At 49.2% G+C, this 19,505-nt stretch overlaps 1 protein-coding gene across 1 annotated transcript in view; it reads right to left on the reverse strand.

Moving 5' to 3' along the window:
- ptpn9a (protein tyrosine phosphatase non-receptor type 9a) overlaps positions 1 to 11,073 on the reverse strand; it is a 97,861-nt gene extending 86,788 nt beyond the window's left edge. Inside the window, exon 1 of the mRNA XM_078429804.1 lies at positions 10,933 to 11,073. Coding sequence (XP_078285930.1) covers positions 10,933 to 10,986 — 54 coding nt within the window. The 5' untranslated portion in view covers positions 10,987 to 11,073. The remainder of the gene's footprint in view (positions 1 to 10,932) is intronic.
- Positions 11,074 to 19,505: the final 8,432 nt, after the last annotated feature.

The raw sequence follows: 19,505 nt of genomic DNA on the forward strand, positions 1-19,505 counted from the left end.
TCTCGTCGATGTAGATAAGTTTTAGTTTTAGTGACCAGGGAGTTACGGAGGGAACGGTCTCTGCAGAAAGCCGAAATGGGTGGAGATGGAAAGATGTGGCCAGTAGTGGGATCCCATTGGAGGTGGCGGAAATGTTGGAGGATAATTTGTTGTATACGCTGGCTGATGGGGTGGAAGGTGAGGACAAAGGGGACTCTATCCTTGTTACGAATGGGGAGAGGGGGAAAAAGAGCAAAAATATGAATTACTCAGTGGACCACATCATTGTGGCAAGATACACATAGTTTAAGGAGATACCGGAAACATGAAAGATATTTAGCTAATAGTGACTGCCATTGGAAATCCCTAAATAAAAAGGTCCAATTTCTGTTTCATTGTGATCGTGCTCGGGTAGAAAGAGTCTGATTAAAGTTCTTTTTTGTTTCCTCCTTTAAGATAAATAGACAATTCCTCCAACATAAAACCAGCGCGGTTTTCTAGAGCAAATGTACAAAGTGGTGGAGGCGTGGTGACACAGCTGGTAGAGCCACTGCCTCACGGCGCCAGAGACCCGGGTTCAATCCTGACAACGGCTGCTGTCTGTGTGGAGTTTGTACGTTCTCCCTGTGACCGCGTGGGTTTCCTCCGGGTGTTCCGGTTTCCCCCCACATTGCAAAGACGTGCGGGTTTGTATGTTCATTGGCCCGACGTAAATTGCCCTTAGTATGTCGCGAGTGGATGAAAATGTGGGATAATGTAGAACTATGGGAACGTGTGTTCACTGGTTAGCGTGGACTCAGTCTAAACTCATCTCTAAATGCAACTAAACTCAGCGGGTCAGGCAGCATCAGTCGAGGGAATGGACAGTCAAAATGGTCCAATAGAGGATGTACTTCCTGCGGCAACTGAAGAAACACAATCTGCCACAGGCAATGATGGTCCAATTCTATACTGCTATCATTGAGTCCGTCCTCACCTAGTGGCTAGTTTAGTGTAGTTTAGTTTATAGATACAGCGCGGAAACAGGCCCTTCGGCCCACCGGGTCCGTGCCGACCAACGATCTCCACACATTAACACTATCCTACACTCATTAGGGACAATTTACATTTATGCCCAGCCAATTAACCTACAAACCTGCACGTCTTTGGAGTGTGAGAGGATACCGAAGATCTCGGAGAAAACCCACGCAGGTCACGGGGAGAACGTGCAAACTCCGTACAGGCAGCACCCGTAGTCTGGATGGAACCCGGGTCCCCGCCGCTGCATTCGCTGTAAGGCAGCAACTCTACCGCTGCGCCACCGTGCCGCCATTTGTCGGGCTTGTTCCCTCTTCTTTACAAACTCTACTTGAAGATGGAAAAGTGGAGGCCCAGCACAAGCCTAAGGCAAGAAAGGTGGGCGGTGCAGCGGCAGAGTTGCTGCCTTACAGAGCAGACATCCAGGTTTGATCCCGACTACAGGTGCTGTCTGTACGGAGTTTATACATTTGCCCTGTGATGGCGTGGGTTTTCTCCAGGAGCTCCGGTTTCCTCCCACACTCCAAAGACGTGCAGGTTTGTAGGCCAATTGGCTTTGGTAAAATTGTAAATAGTCCCTAGTGTGTGTAGGACAGTGTACGGGGTGATCGCTGGCCGGCACGGACTCGGTGGGCCGAAGGGCCTGTTTCCGCACCAAAGTCTCTAAAGTGTAAAAGAAAAATGCAAGCCGTGGAAATCAAATCTGGATATAACAGCAGATAAATCAATAGGTGTAAATACAGGATTAGAAGCAAATTGCCAGTGGAGTCAATTTGCTCCATGCTAAAGACCTCGAATTAAAATGCAGCAATCACTGATGAATCACCCATTGCAGTTCACGATGCTCTGGGGACAAATGTATTGACTGCACCAGAACCAGATATCACAAAATGCTGGAGTAACTCAGCGGGTCAGGAATCATCACAGGAGAGAAGGAATGGGTGACGTTTCGGGTCGAGACCCTTCTTCAGACTGATGTCAGGGGAGGGGGCGGGACAAAGATAGGATGTAGTGGGAGACAGGAAGACAGTGGGAGAACTGGGAAGGGGGAGGGGAAGAGAGGGACGGAGGAACTATCTAAAGTTGGAGAAGTCAATGTTCATACCGCTGGGGTGTAAACTACCCAAGCGAAATATGAGTTGCTGTTCCTCCAATTTGCAGTGGGCCTCACTATGACAATGGAGGAGGCCCATGACAGAAAGGTCAGACTGGGAGTGGGAGGGGTAGTTGAAGTGCTGAGCCACCGGGAGATCAGGTTGGTTAAGGCGGACTGAATGAAGGTGTTGAGCGAAACGATCGCCGAGCCTGCGCTTGGTCTCGCCGATGTAGAGAAGTTGACATCTGGAACAGCGGATACAATAGATGAGGTTGGAGGAGGTGCAGGTGAACCTCTGCCTCACCTGGAAAGACTGTTTGGGTCCTTGGATGGAGTCGAGGGGGGAGGTAAAGGGACAGGTGTTGCATCTCGTGCGGTTGCAGGGGAAAGTGCCCGGGGATGGGGTGGTTTGGGTAGGAAGGGACGAGTGGACCAGGGAGTTACGGAGGGAACGGTCTCCAGAACCAGATATGTTAAGTCCACGGCAAAGACCCGGGCTGAGATACTCTGGCACTCTGAGAACTCTTCACTCTGCCTCTCTCTTTACAAATGACCTGCAAAGTCCTGGAGTCACAGAGTGATACAGCATGGGAACAGGCCCGACGGCCCAACTTGCCCACACCGACCAACATGTGTCCCAGCTCCACTACTCCCACCTGCCCGCATTAGTCCCACCTGCCCACCTGCACCATAGAAAGCATCCTAACACATGGCATCCCTGTGTGGTATCTCAGCTGCACGGAGGCAGAGAGGAAAGCTCTTCAGCGGGTAGTCCATAGAGCTCAGAGGACCATCGGAACACAGCTACCAGCCTTGGAGGGCATCTACAACACACGATGCCTCAGAAAAGCCACTAGCATCCACAAAGGATGAGAGGGGATCTTATCGAAACGTATAAGATTATTAAGGGGTTGGACACGTTAGAGGCAGGAAACATGTTCCCAATGTTGGGGGAGTCCAGAACCAGGCGCCACAGTTTAAGAATAAGGGGTAAGCCATTTAGAACAGAGATGAGGAAAAACTTTTTCAGTCAGAGAGTTGTGAATCTGTGGAATTCTCTGCCTCAGAGGGCAGTGGAGGCCAATTCTCTAAATACATTAAAGAGAGAGCTAGATAGAGCTCTTAAGGGTAGCGGAGTCAGGGGGTATGGGGAGAAAGTAGGAACGGGGTACTGATTGAGAATGATCAGCCATGATCACATTGAATGGCGGTGCTGGCTCAAAGGGCCGAATGGCCTACTCCTGCACCTATTGTCTATTATTGTCTATTGTCTAAAGACCCCTCACACCCATGCAACAGTCTGTTCGAACTTCTACCATCGGGCAGATGATACAAGGCCTTCTACGCCCGCACCTCCAGACTCAGGAACAGCTTCATCCCCAGGGCCATAGCTGCTGTGAACCGGTCCTGCTGAGCCGGATGGTCACATCGCACAGTGAACAGGGAACAGACCTACTTGCACTTTATTCTGTTTTAAAACTGTTCTAATTTGTTTCATTGGGTTGTTTAAATTAATACTGACTAGCTAATTAATTTATTGCATCGTATGGGAGTCGCATTCCCAATCTCGTTGTACCCCTGTATAATGACAATAAAGATATATTGTATTGTATTGTATTTGGTCCATATCCCTCCAAAAAAAATGTTTGACAGATTTTTGCCTTTATTTAAGACTTCCAGCATCTCTTGCTTTGAACACGTTTTATTACATTTTAAACGATTCTCAGAATTCACCGCACGAAGGTGATAAGATCTCATGCGGGAATTCACATCCGTTCACCCTGCACAGCGGCAGACTGGGAATGCAACACCACGCTGCTCCTGAAGGTAGAACAGCTCAACAATTGTTGGGGATTAACGCTGAGTAAGGCACTGGTCAGGCCGCGCTTGGAGGGTTGTGAGCAGCTTTGGGCCACATGTCTGAGGAAGGATGTGCTGGCGTCAGAGAGGCTCCAGAGGCTTTTTACGAGAATGATCCCGGGAATAAGTGGGTTGTCACGACATGAGCGCTCATCAGCACTGGGCCTGCACTCACTGGAGTTTCGTAGGATGAGGGGGCGACCGCATTGAAACAGCTGTGGAGGCCTTCAGTGGATATTTTTAAGGCTGACATTGACAGATTCTTGATTAGTAAGGGTTTTTAGGGGTTATGGGGAGAAGGCAGGAAAATGGGGTTGAGAAGGATAGATCAGCTATGAGACTTGATGGGCTGAATGGCCTAATTCTGCTCCTTTGACTAATGAGCTTATGATTACTTATTTGCAATTCAAGGTTGGCAGTGAAGCTCTTCACCAACTAAGTTAAGTCAGAACAGCTCTGATGAAGTATAGTTCAGTTCAGTTTATTGTCATGTGTACTGAAGTGCAGTGAAAGGTTTTTGTTGCGTGCTCACCAGTCAGCGGAAAGACAATACATGATTACAATCGAGCCATACAGTGTAGATACATGATAAGGGAATATCTGTATAATAAGCCTGGAGAAGGGTCACCCATTCCTTCTCTCCAGAGGTGCTGCCTGTCCCGCTGAGTTACTCCAGCGTTTTGTGTCGACACGATAAGGGAATATCGTTTAGCACAAGGTAAAGTCCAATCAAAGATAGTTCGAGGGTCCCCAATGAGGCAGATCGTAGCTCTAGTTGTGGTGGGATGGTTCTGTTGCCTGATAACAGCTGGGAAGAAACGGTCCCTGAATCTGGAGGTGTGAGTTTTCACACTTGTATACCTTTGACCTGATGGGAGAGGGGAGAAGAGGGAGTGGCCGGGGTGCGACTGGTCCTTGATTGTGCTGCTGGTCTTGCCGAGGCAGCGTCAGGTACAACTGAAGTCAATGGAGGTTGGTTTGTGTGATGGTCACTACTGCAATTTCTTGCGGTCTTGGATGGTGCTGTTCCCACACCATGCTGTGACGCATCCCGATACAATACTTCCCACAGGGCATCTGTGGATTTCTACGACGCAAGTGTAGGAGATCTGTAGAGGGAGCAGGTCCACGCAGAGCCTGGCAGAGCAGCTTGCCTGGTAAACAATCCAGCGCAGCTCCCACGCAGTGCCCGGCAAGGGGAGGGCATATCCAGCTGTCCTGAAGCGTACGTCCAACGTACGTCTGCGTCGGTGCACAGATAGACTCTGGCCGACTCCACTCCGTTACCAAGGGGAGAGTGGGGAACAGTTCACGGGCCGTGCGGTGGCGCAGCGGTAGAGCTACCACCTTACAGCGCCATGGTCCCGGGAGCGATCCCGACTACGGGCGCTGTCCGTACGGAGTCCTGACGTTCTCCCCGTGAGCTGCGTGGGATTTCTCCGAGATCTTCCGTTTCCTCCCACACTCCAAAGACGTGCGGGTTTGTAGGTTGTGTAGGCAAATAACTGCAGATGCCGGTTCAAATTGAAGGTAGACACAAAATGCTGGAGTAACTCAGCAGGTCAGGCAGCATCTCAGGAGAGAAGGAATGGGTGACGTTTCGGGTTGAGACCCCTGAGGGAATCAGTCTGAAGAAGGGTCTGACACCCATTCCTTCTCTCCAGAGATGCTGCCTGTCCCCCTGAGTCACTCCAGCATTTTGTGTCTATCTTCGACCCCAACACTGACTCGGCAACTCTGGCTGCGGTTAAATTTAATTGCAAGCACAGACTCCGGTATTAAGAATAAGGGGTCGGCCATTTAGAGCGGAGATGAGGAAAAACTTTTTCACTCAGAGAATTGTAAATCTGTGGAATTCTCTGCCTCAGAAGGCAGTGGAGGCCAATTCTCTGGATGCTTTCAAGAGAGAGTTAAATAGAGTTCTTAAGGATAGCGGAGTCAGGGGGTATGGGGAGGAGGCAGGAACAGGGTACTGATTGTGGATGATCAGCCATGATCACAGTGAATGTCGGTGCAGGCTCGAAGGGCCGAATGGCCTACTCCTGCACCTATTGTCTATTGTCAACCTGGCCCAGCTTGTGCAGGACTAGGCAGGAAGGAATCGCAGTTGATGGTTTAAATCGAAGATAGACACAAAATGCTGGAGGGGCGGCACGGTGGTGCAGCGGTAGAGTTGCTGCCTTACAGCGAATGCAGCGCCGGAGACTCAGGTTCGATCCTGACTACGGGCGCTGTCTGTACAGAGTTTGTACGTTCTCCCCGTGACCTGCGTGGGTTTTCTCCGAGATCTTCGGTTTCCTCCCACACTCCAAAGACGTACAGGTTTGTAGGTTAATTGACTGGGTAAATGTAAAAAAAATTGTTCCTAGTGCGTGTAGGATAGTGTTAATGTGTGGGGATCGCTGGTCGGCGCGGACTCGGTGGGCCCGAAGGGCCTGTTTCCACGTTGTATCTCTAAATCTAAATCTAAACTCAGCGGGACAGGCAGCATCTCTGGAGAGAGAAGGAATGGGTGACGTTGCAGGTCGAGACCCTTCTTCAGACTGGGAGAAGGGTCTCGAGCCGAAACGTGTCCTATTCCTTACATCCAGAGACGCTGCCAGTCCCACTGAGTCACTCCAGCATATTGTGTCTATCTTGTGCAGGACTAGGTTTTTTTTAAATTCGGAGCAAAGGGAGGGAAGAAGGGAATATCAACAGCTGTGGGAAAGTATTCAGCCTCTGCACATGGCCCACAGTGTTACTGTGTGGGATCTTAGCTATTGGACACCGTCCAAGAGGACTTTAGGCAATTTGCCTTCATGTACTGCTTGATCTCCCAAGAGGGGCTGTAAACAGAGTAGCACACATGAGCACACAAATAAAAGCACTGGTCTCTCTAACTAGGCAAGTGAACGTGAGTATGTAGTGAGTGTGGTGGCTTCTCACCAGCACCACCTCACATATACACTGGTGGCCATAGCTACGAAAGATCTCCCCTCCCCCCCACCCCCACCTGCCTCACTGTTCACCTCCCTCCCCATCACACACAGTGCTGGAAACTATTAAAGGTGGCATGGCGGCGCAGCGGGTAGTGCTGCTGCCTCACAGCGCCGGAGACCGGGTTCCATCCTGACCTCGGGTGCCGTCTGTGTGGAGTTTGCACGCTCTCCCCGCGACCCCGTGGGTTTCCTCCAGGCGCTCCGGTCTCCTCCCACATCCCAAAAACAAGTTGCTAGTTTGTACTGAAGATAATGAATGAATGAATGAATGAATGAATAAATGAATAGGTTTATTGGTCAAGTATGGCCACACACAGGGAATGTCCCATGGTGCTCTGCTCGCAAGTGACAACACCAACATGCAGGAAACAATTAACAATAAAGCATGAAGCATTAAAACATTAAGAATTAATTCTGTAGGTTAATTTGCCCTTTACAAAATGTCCCTAGTGTGTAGCCGAGGGCGAGGAAGTGGGATAACATAGAGCGCGTGTGGTAGACACTCTGTGTAAGAAGGAACTGCAGATGCTGGTCTAAACCGGGTGGCTCCATCAGCAGTGGTTGCCACGCCAACAGTCTGTCTGTCTGTCCTTTCTTGTGATTTTTAGTGTGTGTTAAAAGTATGTTTTACTGTTCCTTGGTTTGTTTTATGTGGGGGAGGGGGAAGTTGGGGGAAACTTTTTTTCAATCTCTCACCTCGACGGAGATGTGATCAATTTCCCGTTTGGGATCAATAAAGTTCCATTGTACCGTATCGTTTTGTATGAACTCAGTGCTTTAAAAAAAAGTGCAAAAACTGTTGCAGGAAGAGAAGGAATAAACGGGAGAGGGAATTTCATGGTTTTCAGAGCAACGGCAGGAACAAAACCATCTGCATTTGGACAGAGAACAAAGGAGGAATCAGGAAACTGGTCACAAGGCTGCCTGAGTGGATCCAGTGGGCTGCTTGCATCAAGTGCCCACGTGATGTTATAATTGCCTTCAGTGACCCTTAGCAACCAAGTGAGTAGCCAGTTCATTTTAATTAGCATCGAGAAGTGTCTGACGGCTGTGGTTTTGAGATGAGTGGTAACAAAACTGATGTGTAGGAAAAAAACCTGCAGATGCTGGTTAAAATCGAAGGTAGACACAAAATGCTGGAGTAACTCAGCGGGACAGGCAGCATCTCTGGAGAGAAGGACGTTTCGGGTCGAGACCCTTCTTCAGACTGATGAATTTAACAGACTTGATCAGTCTGAAGAAGGGTCTCGACCCGAAACGTCCTTCTCTCAGGGATGCTGCCTGACCCGCTGAGTTACTCCAGCATTTTGTGTCTGCCTTCGGTAACAAAACTGACCCTGTTCTCTCTCAAGTCAAACAAGGGCGGCACGATAGCGCAGCGGGTAGAGCCGCTGCCTCACAGCGCCAGAGACTCCGGTTCATTCCCGACTTCGGGTGCTGTCTGTGTGGAGTTTGCGTGTTCTCCCTGCGACTGCGTGGGTTTGCTCTGGGAGCTCCGGTTTCTTCCTACATCCCAAAAACGTGTGGGTTTGTAGGTGAATTGGCCCTCTGTAAATTGTAAATTGCTGTCTGTGTGAAGTTTGCACGTTCTCCCTGTATCTCCCACAAAAGCCTTGCCTTGCATGCTGTCCAAACAGATCAGATATACCACACATACGTACAATCTAGTCAAACGCAAGTGCAATAGGAGATACAAGGGACCGTAGATGCTGGCTTACAAAAATGGACACAAAATGCTGGAGTAACTCAGGTCAGGCAGCATCTCTGGAGAACATGGATAGGTGATGTTTCAGGTATGAAGAAGGATCGCGATCCATAATGTCATCTATAAACGTGTTCCAGTTTTCCACATTTTCCTGAGCACCGGGTGAAAACCCACGCGGTTACACAGAGAACGTACAAACTCCGTACAGACAGCACCCGTGGTCAGGATCGAACCCGGGTCCCTGGCGCTGTAAGGCAGCAACTCTACCGCTGCGCCACTAAAAATGATATTTTTCCAACCATCTCTTTGGTTTCATTTTCAAGAGTTGTTTAAAGCAAGGCAGCAGTGACTTCAATGGCCCGCTGATTAAAGGGAAAAGCTTGCATTGGATCTTTCATGTTCTTTCCAAAAACCCCAGAGAAGTATCTCTAAGTGGACTTGAGACTGTTTTATTGGCATATGCCCCGAAACGGAACAATGAAATTCTTGCAGCACCACAACAGACATGTAAACATAGTACTCTGTAAACACCGTACTAAACAACAAAAAAAGTTCAGTGTGTGCGTGTATGTATATATTCACACACACATATATATACACCGATCAGCCAAAACATTATGACCACTGACAGACGAAGAGAATAACAATTTATTATCTTGTTACAATGGCACCTGTCAAGGGGTGGGATATATTAGGCATCAAGTGAACAGTCAGTCCTTGAAGTTGACGTGTTGGATGCAGAAGAAATGGGCAGGAGTAAAGACCTGAGCGACTTTGACAAGGGCCAAATTGTTATGGCCAGATGACTGGGTCAGAGCATCTCTGAAACGGCAAGGCTTGTGGGGTGCTCCCGGTCAGCAGTGGTGAGTACCCACCGACAGTGGTGCGAGGAGGGACAAACCACAAACCGGCGACAGACAGGGCGCCCAAGGCTCAACGATGCGCGAGGGCAACGAAGGCTATCCCGTCTGGTCCGAACCGACAGAAGGTCGACTGTGGCACAAGTTACAGAAAATGTTAATGGTGGTCACTGGAGGAATGTGTCACGATACACAGTGCATTGCACCCTGCTGCGTATGGGGCTGCACACGGAGGACCAACAGCATATTAGGCAGGTGGTCATAATGTTTTGGCTCATCAGGTGATAATGTTTTGGCTGATGGGTGTATATACATATATGTGTGTGTATGTGCATATATAAAACAAACAAGCAACACCAGTGCAAAGACAAAAACCATGCGGACAAGTCATTGTAATTTGTGTTGAACAGAGGAGGAGAGGGGAAGAGAGGGCAGGAAGTGCCTCATTCCAACAGCTCTGGACAGCTGGCCTTTCAGCCTTCAAACACAGCGTCAACCTTGACACGTCCACCTTTATTTAAATATTATTATTTGAAGCTAAAATGGACAGAGGAAATCCACAAAAAAAAAGGTTTGATGTATTTACCTTGTAATGTTTATTTTTAAAAGGGGAGTTGAATTGATGTCAAAAATGGAACAGAGTTCGTTCCACTGCCCCTCTCCTCCCCCCCCCCCACCCCTCCTCCGTGTGAGGGGTCAAGGTCCTTTGCTGCCACTAGCAGTTGGTGTCGTTGGAGCAAGTCATAGTCATAGAGTCATAGAGTGATACAGCGTGGAAACAGGCCCTTCGGCCCAACTTGCCCACACCAGCCAGCTACACTAGTCCCACCCGCCTCCCTCCAAACCTGTCCTATCCATGTACCTGTCTGTTTTTAAACGATGGGATAGTCCCAGCCTCAACTACCTCCTCTGGCAGCTTGTTCCATACACCTACCACTTTATGTGTGAAAAAATTACCCCTCAAGATTCCTATTAAATCTTTTCCCCTTCACCTTGAACCTATGTCCTCTGGTCCTTGATTCCCCCACTCTGGGCAAGAGACTCTGTGCGTCTACCTGATTTATTCCTCTCATGATTTTGTACACCTCTATAAGATCACCCCTCCTGTGCTCCATGGAATAGAGACCCAGCCTGCTCAACCTCTCCATATAGCTCACACCCACCAGTCCTGGCAACAACCTCGTAAAACGCCCTGGATATTTATTTGCAGGGTAGCGACTGGAGTGGAACACTGCACAAACAAACCACGTTAGGAAAACAAAACGGTGGGGAAGTGACTGCAAGCAACCACTGCTTGGCCCTGGGTGAACGTTAGGAACATAATCTACCTGCCTCAGAGTGCTTCCCCCAGCTATTGCTCAACAGAACACACATCTCTGTCAGTCCGCCTCATTTGAAGGCACACGCACGGGCAAATATTGATCGGCAGCTTACCCGGTATGAGTGGAAGAGCTCAACGGCACGGTACACGTCAAACTTTCTGGCCATGAGGAACTTGACTGCGGCATTCCAGGAAAGAGGGGAGATGCCATGTTGAGTTGTCCACTTGTTGATCTCCTCCAGGAACTGTTTGGTGGCCTGAAAAACAGAGAGGTGGTTCCTTTTATAGCTTTGTCTTCACTTCAACTTGCTTCAGTTTAGTTGTGTTCAGTTCAGTTGTAGCAACATAGGCACATAGAAAATAGGTGCAGTGGTAGGCCATTCGGCCCTTCGAGCCAGCACCGCCATTCAATATGATTATGGCTGATCATCCAAAATCAGTACCCCGTTCATGCTTTTCCCCTGTATCCCTTGATTCCGTTCGCCCTAAGACCTAAATCTAACTCTCTCTTGAAAACTCTTGTGTTCAGTTCCATTCAATTCAGTTCAGTTCAGTTTAATTTAGTTGAGTTGAGTTGAGTTTATTGTCACGTGTACCGAGGTATGGTGAAAAGCTTTTTTGTTGCGTGCTAACCAGTCAGCAGAAATACAAATACATGATTACAATCAAGCCAAGTGTACAAGTTCACAAGTTTTAAGGAGTAGACAGGCCATTCAGCCCATCAAGTCTACTCCGCCATTCAATCATGGCTGATCTCTGCCTCCTAACCCCATTTTTCTGCCTTCTCCCCATAACCCTTGACACCCGTTCTAATCAGGAATTTGTCTATCTCTGCCTTAAAAATATCCACTGACTTGGCCTCCTTAGCCATCTGTGGCAATGAGTTCCACAGATGAACTACCCTCTGACTAAAGAAGTTCCTCCTCACCTCCTTTCTGCAGGACAAAGGGAATAACGTATAGCGAGATTAAGAAATGCTGCCGTTGGAGTAGAAGTTTAAAAGAGTGGAGCGATTGTAATGAATGATTGCAGATCCGTTTCAGAGACCAGCGCGCGGAGAGTCGCCTGGCTTGGCCGCCATTTTGCTTGCTGTGAGGTGACTTAAAATGGCTTCCCAAAGGCAAATGAGATTCCACTCCCTCGCATCCAAAACAATGAATGAGGACAAGAATTTGGAAAATTTATGACAATAAAGATATTTATAACTGCTGAACAGGAAGGATGTGAAACCAACTGTTCGTTGCACAGGGACTGAAGACCCACTTCAACTCCAAGGAGCCGAACAGTAAAATTCACACGGGGATCATTCTACAATTCACTGATGGTGGTTCGCAGTGATCGGGCAAAGCTCAGGAGGGGGCTAAGCTCCCGGATAGCTGGAGCAAAGCAAAATAGGGTAGGTCATTTAGAACTGAGATGAGGAAAAACGTTTTCAGTCAGAGAGTTGTGAATACGTGGAATTCTCTGCCTCAGAAGGCAGTGGAGGCCAATTCTCTGAATGCATTCAAGAGAGAGCTAGATAGAGCTCTTAAGGATAGCGGAGTCATGGGGTATGGGGAGAAGGCAGGAACGGGGTACTGATTGAGAATGATCAGCCATGATCACATTGAATGGCGGTGCTGGCTCGAAGGGCCGAATGGCCTCCTCCTGCACCTATTGTCTATTGTCTAATGTCTCCACAGCTGGGGCAGCACATTGGCACAGAGATAGAGCTGCTGCCTTACAGCGCCAGAGACCCAGGTCAGATCCTGCCTACAAGTACTGTCTGTACGTAGTTTGTACATTCTCCCCGTGACCTGCGTGGGATTTCGCCGGGTGCTTCGGTTTCCTGCCACATTTCCAAAGACAATCAGGCCTGTAGGTTAATTTGTTTCTGTACATTCTGTACATTATCCCTACTGTATAGGATAGTGCTAGTGTTCGCAGTGCTCGCTGGTCGGCACTGACTCGGTGGGCCAAAGGGGCTGTTTCTGCACGGTATCTCTTCAGGTCTAAAGTCTAAAGTTAATCCTCTTGCTTTTTAGGAGTCATCAATGACAATCACAGCAACCTAGACATGGAAACATCTGAAGAGGATGCACAGGGGCATTTTGCGACCCCAAGTGTATTCGGGCAGACAACCAAACACAGGTACGTCAAGAGATAAAGAAATTTGACCCACGCTGGTAAAGAAAGTGTAATCCAAGAGACGCACTGCTGAAGAAGTCTTTGTCACAAAGCCTCTGATGATGTTTCAAGACCACTGAAGGTTCCTTGCTTGCAAAATCAACCTGACATGACACAAAAGTTAGTAGTTTTGCAGATAGTGAAGATGGTTGTGAACGATTGCAGCTGGATCTGGATCGATTGGCCAGGTGGGCCGAGGAATGGTTGATGGAATTTAATACAGAAAAGTGTGAGGTGTTGCATTTTGGGACGTTGAACAAGGGAGGACCTTCACAGTAAATGGTAGGCCTCTGGGTGGTGTTGCAGAGCAGAGAGATCCAGGAGGACAAATGCATGGTTCCTTGAAGGTCGAGTCGCAGGTAGATCAGGTGGTCAAAAAGGGTTTTGCCACTTTGGCCTTCATCAGTCAGAGTATTGAGTATAGAGGCTGGAAGGTCACGTTGCAGTTGTATAAGACGATGGTTAGATCGCATTTAGAATATTGTGTTCAGTTCTGGGCACCATGTTATAGGAAAGATATTGTCAAGCTTGAAAGGCTTCAGAAAAGATAGAAACATAGAAAATAGGTGCAGGAGGAGGCTATTCGGCCCTTCGAGCCAGCACCGCCATTCATTGTGATCATGGCTGACCGTCCCCAATCAATACCCCGTGCCTGCCTTCTCCCCATATCCCTTGATTCCACTAGCCCCGAGAGCTCTATCTAACTCTCTCTTAAATCCATCCAGTGATTTGGCTTCCACTATACGAGGATGTTGCCAGGACTAGAGGGTGTGAACTACAGGGAGAGGTTGAGTAGGCTGGGTCTCTATTCCATGGAACGCAGGAGGATGAGGGGAGATCTTATAGAGGTATACAAAATCATGAGAGGAATAGATCGGGTAGATGCACAAAGTCTTTTGCCCAGAGTAGGGGAATCGAGGACCAGAGGGCACAGGTTCAAGGTGAAGGGGAAAAGATTTAATAGAAATAAGAGGGGTAACTTTTTCACATGAAGGGTGGTGGGTGTATGCAACAAGCTGCCAGAGGTAGTTGACGCTGGGACTATCCCATTGTTTAAGAAACAGTTAGACAGGTACATGGATAGGACAGGTTTGGAGGGATATGGACCGAGCGCAGGCAGGTGGAACTAGTGTAGCTGGGACATTGTTGGCCGGAGTGGGCAAGTTGGAGCGAAAGGCCTGTTTTCACACTGTATCACTCTATGACATGTACAATCTATTTTAGAGGGATACACGCAAAATGCCTGAGTAACTCAGTGGGACAGGCAGCATCCCTGGAGAGAAGGAATGGGTGGCGTTTTGAGTTGAGACCCTTCTTCAGAGAGATCTGGGGCAAATGCAGGCAAATGGGATGAGCCTAATACGCCAACTTTATCGGTATGGCCAAGATGGGCGGAAGGGCCTGTCTCCATGCTGGACAGCTCTGTGACTCGATGTGCCTACTAGTAACTTTTCACAAAATCTGACAAGTTTATCTTGTACTTTCCCACGCCGGATCTATAAACACACCAGGGAGGAGCCAGCGCTGCCGTCGCAGCTGCGGCTTGCCTGCAGTCCGTCTGTCTTTTGTGTTTTTTGTTGTTTTTGTCTCAATTGTAGTGTTAATATGATGTAGTGTTGTATGTTATGTTTTGGGGGGGGTGGGAGGGAACGGGAACTGTAACTGTAACATTCTCTCTCCAGAACGGAGACGCGACCTTTGTTCTGTATCGTGTCTCCGTTCCCGTTGCGGCCTACCACCGGCCATGCACCTGGGACCACCTGGGTCTCTGGTTCGCAGAGCCCGCGGTCCGGACTCACCACCTGCGGCGCTGGCTGCCTGCGAATGCTGCGGGAACGGCTGCGACTCGTCTCCGGAGGCTCCGGCGCGGGCCGCGTGGACGTCGGAAGCCCGCAGGCCCCTGGATGGGGGCCGACATCGGGAGCTCCGGCAGCGGCAGAGGCAACGTGTCCGCCCGCCCCGAATCGCGGGGCTTGGGTCGGCCCGCCACGGACCTTTCACCATCCGGCGCGGCCTGAAATAGGCCGCGGGATTTTTTTTCACCGCCCAGCGGGGGCTTCAATATCGGGAGCCCCGACCGCCCCGACGTGGCAACTCCAACAGCCTGACCGCGGGACAAGACGGCAGGGAAGAGAAAAAGACATTCTGGCCTTCCATCACAGTGAGGAGGGACTGGAGGAGACTCACTGTGATGGATGTTTCTTTTTGTTTGGTGTTAGTTGTGATTGTATGTGTTATTGCATTTTTATTGATTAATCTTATTGGTCTTATTGTTCAACTGCGGGTAATGTTTCATTTTACTACACATTTATGTGTATGTAACAAATAAACGACTATTGACTATTGACATTCCTAATCTATTGTATCCGCTGTTCCAGATGTCAACTTCTCCACATCGGCGAGACCAAACGCAGGCTCGGCGATCGTTTCGCTCAACACCTTCGCTCAGTCCGCCTTAACCAACCTGATCTCCCGGTGGCTCAGCACTTCAACTCCCCCCTCCCACTCCCAGTCTGACCTTTCTGTCATGGGCCTCCTCCATTGTCATAGTGAGGCCCACCGGAGGAACAGCAACTCATATTTCGCTTGGGCAGCTTGCATCCCAGCGGTATGAACATTGACTTCTCTAAATTTAGATAGCTCCTCTGTCCCTCTCTTACCCCTCCCCCTTACCAGTTCTCCCACTGTCTTCCTGTCTCCGTCTACATCCTATCTGTGTCCCACCCCTCCGCTGACATCAGTCTGAAGAAGGGTCTCGAACCCATTCCTTCTCTCCTGAGATGCTGCCTGACCCGCTGAGTTACTCCAGCTTTTTAAGATACTTTCGATTTGTACCAGCATCTGCAGTTATTTTCCTACCCCATTACTAAGACTGATGAGGCATTCTCCATACTGTACTGCTTCCAACCCCATCAGTACACATCTCCACCTACGCTGCAAGGAAGCAGCCTCTGCTCAACCTCCTCATTCCCAGCAATGAGATGACACAGACTGAGACCTTGCAAACAGAAACCCATGACCAACTATCCCAAGACACAGATTGTCCATTAGATTACTTCAAGATTTCAAGATCAATTTATTGTCACATGTACCAATGAAGGTACAGTGAAATTTGAGTTACCATACAGCCATACTAAGTGAAAAGCAACAAGACACACAGCCACATAAAGTAAAATTTAACATAAACATCCACCACATTCCTCACTGTGATGGAAGGTAATAAAGTTCAATCATCTTCCTCTTTGTTCACCCGCGGTCGGAGCTGTTAAACCGTCCGCAGTCGCCGCTGCCGACTGTCCGAAGCCCTCGCTTCGGGACGATCGAAACGCCCGTGTCGGGGCGGTTGAAAAACTCTCGGTGGCATGGAGCTCCCGAGTCGGTCACTTCTTACCAGAGATGTTAACGTTCATGATGGAGCTCTCCGAACATAACGTTCAGGTTGGAGCTCTCCACAATCGATCCTCGGCAAAGGATCGCAAGCTCCGCGATGTTAAAGTCCGCGCCGCGCCTGCAGCATGAAGCGCCGGGCCGGTCTCCAGGAAAGGCCGCCAACTCCTCGATGTTAGGCCGCAGTGGGGACGGAGACACGATACAGAGAAAAATCGCATCTCCGCCGAGGTACCAGATTGAAATAAACCGGCTACGGGAGCCAAGATCGTCCCGTCAACAGAAGGCTCGAGGCCCCCGACCGCAGCAGAACAAAGAAGGGAAGAGATTGAACTGTTTTTCGCCTTCCATCACAGTGAGGAATGTGGAGGAGTCACTGTGGTGGATGTTCATGTTAAAATGTATTTTGTGTGCCCTGTTGCTTTTTATTGGTATGACTGTATGGCAAGTCAAATTCCTCGTACGTTGCAAAACATACGTGGCTAATAAAGTATGATTGTGCGTATGAGTATACACAGATCAGCCGATCACAGATACATATAAACCGGCAAAATCACACGGTAAGCCTCACCCAGGCGGTGCGCAGAGAGTCGCCATGTTTCTGGCGCCGACAACGTTTGAAAGGCTCTTGGTACAGATTGATCATCCCGCAGCGGGGACCGGGCCAGCCGCTGCAAGGGGCCGTCGACTACACGCCGGGCCCCCCTCTGCTCTCGGCGGCACCCCACCCGCTGGGGTCTCTCCGAATTCTCGGCAGCCCCCTTGCAGGGGTCCTTCTTTGTTCTCGGCGGCCCCCCTCCCTCCCACCGCTCTCTGTGTTCTCGGCGGCCCCCTGCAGGGGTCCCTCTTTGTTCTCGGTGAGCCCCCCCCCCCCGGGGTCCCTCTTTGTTATCTGTGACCCCCTCCCTCCACGCCGTGTCTCTCTACGTCCTCAGTAAAATAATTGAGGACAATTTGTAGACAGTGTGTGTCCAAATCCAGCAGCGGGCAGTCCAGGGGGACTTGTAACTTTCTGTTACACCCACAGACTAAATGCTGTACAATGTAAGGTTGCCAACTTCCTTGCTCCCAAATAAGGGACAAAGGGTGACGTCACCGCCCCGCGTGACCTCACCCAGCCAGCGGCCACGTGCTCCCGCTCCACCAATGGCGGCTGCCATTGGTGGAGCGGGAGCACGTGGCCGCTGGCTGGGTGAGGTCACGTGGGGCGCGGGGCGGTGACGTCACCCGTTGACCCTTATTTGGGAGCGAGGAAGTTGGCAATCCTACTCATATGGGACAAACTAATTGAGCCCTAAATACGGGATGTCCCCATTAATACGGGGCAGTGGGCAACCCCAGTACAATGCCCGACCCGACCACTTTTCTTTCCTTTCGTCCCTGGCAATTGTTTCCAAACTGGCCGTCCTGTATTATCGTTCTCAAGGGTCTTTTCAGGCAGATTAACCAAAGAGTCTGTTTACCTTGGGTTCAGAGTGTCCAGGATGTTTTAACTGGCTGTAAACAAACTCACAGGAAGTCAAACGTAAACTATTTGTACAAATACATTTGGAAAGGAACGGGAGGAGAAAAAAAAGCAAACTTTTTTTAAAAAAGTTTCAACAAGTGATTATTAAAACTAAAGAGACAATTTTCTGAGAGGAGGAATCTTTTTTAAATTCATTTATAAGATGTAGACGCCATTCCTAAATTAGACTTGAGAAAGAAAGACACAAAATACAGGAGTAACTCAGTGGGACAGGCAGCATCTCTGGAGAGAAGGAATGGGTGACGTTTCGGATCGAGACCCTTCTTCAGACTGAGTCAGGGGAGGGGGAGATATAGAGATGAGGAAGTGTAAGAACAAGACATCAAAGGGGGTGGAGATCAAGGAAAATGTAGAATAGATCATTTTAGATAGGAGAAGGTAGCAACAAAGCAAACAGAGATAAAATGTAATCAGGGACAGTCAGACTGGTCAGAGAACTGGGAAGGGGGAGGGATGGAGAGAGCGGGAAAGCAAGGGTCTGAAGAAGGGTCTCGACCCAAAGCATCACCCATTCCTTCTCTCCAGCGATGCTGCCTGTCCTACTGAGTTACTCCAGCTTTTTGTGTCTATCAAGGGTTACTTGAAGTTGGATCTTGAGAAAGCCTGGGAATGTTCTGATGGCCATCACTGAGGGCACAGACTTGCTAAAGCCCTGGGGAAGATTTCCCTCCCTTAAGGAAAGAAAACTGCAGATGCCGGTTTAAATCGAAGGTAGACACAAGATGCTGGAGTAACTCAGCGTGTCAGGCAGCGTCTCTGGAGAGAAGGAATGGGTGACGTTTCGGGTCGAGACCCTTCTTCAGATGAAGTCTGAAGTTGAAGAAGGGTCTCGACCTGAAACGTCACCCATTCCTTCTCTCCAGAGATGCTGCCTAACCTGCTGAGTTGCTCCAGCATCTTGTGTCTCCCTCCCTTGAGGACGTTGGTAAACCAGACAGGTTTTCAGATTCAGATGAGTTTATCGTCTTATACACTAGGGTGCAATGAGTCGTCTTGTGCACATGAAGCTCACAGAGTAAACGGTGTACAGAAATGATAAACATAACAACAAAGCCAATGAGACACAAGAGATAGCAGATGCTGCAAGAGACAGCAAAAGACAACTGCTGGAGGAACTCAGCGGGTCAAACCGTATCTGTGACGGGACATGAACAAGTCTAAAGAAGGTAATAATAAGGAACTGTAGATACACACTGTGGAGCAGTGGTAGAGTTGCTGCCTCACACCGCCAGAGACCCGGGTTCCATCCTGACTATGGGCATTGTCTGTATGGAGTTTGTATGTTCTCCCCGTGACCTGCGTGGGTTTTCTCCGGGATCTCTGGTTTCCTCCCACACTCCAAAGACGTACAGGATTGTAGGCTAATTGGCTTGGTAAAATTGTAACTTGTCCCTAGTGTGTGTGTAGGATAGTGTTTGAGTGTGGGGGTTGCTGTTCAGCGCGGACTAGTTGTGCCGAAGGGCATGTTTAAACTAAACGAAACTATAAACCTGTAGGAAAAACCTGCAGATGCTGGTCTAAACCGAAGGTAGACACAAAATGCTGGAGTAACTCAGCGGGTCAGGCAGCATCCTGGGAGAGAAGGAATGGGTGACGTTTCGAGTC

Source organism: Rhinoraja longicauda, chromosome 38, assembly GCF_053455715.1.
Source record: "Rhinoraja longicauda isolate Sanriku21f chromosome 38, sRhiLon1.1, whole genome shotgun sequence".
NCBI lineage: Eukaryota > Metazoa > Chordata > Chondrichthyes > Rajiformes > Arhynchobatidae > Rhinoraja > Rhinoraja longicauda.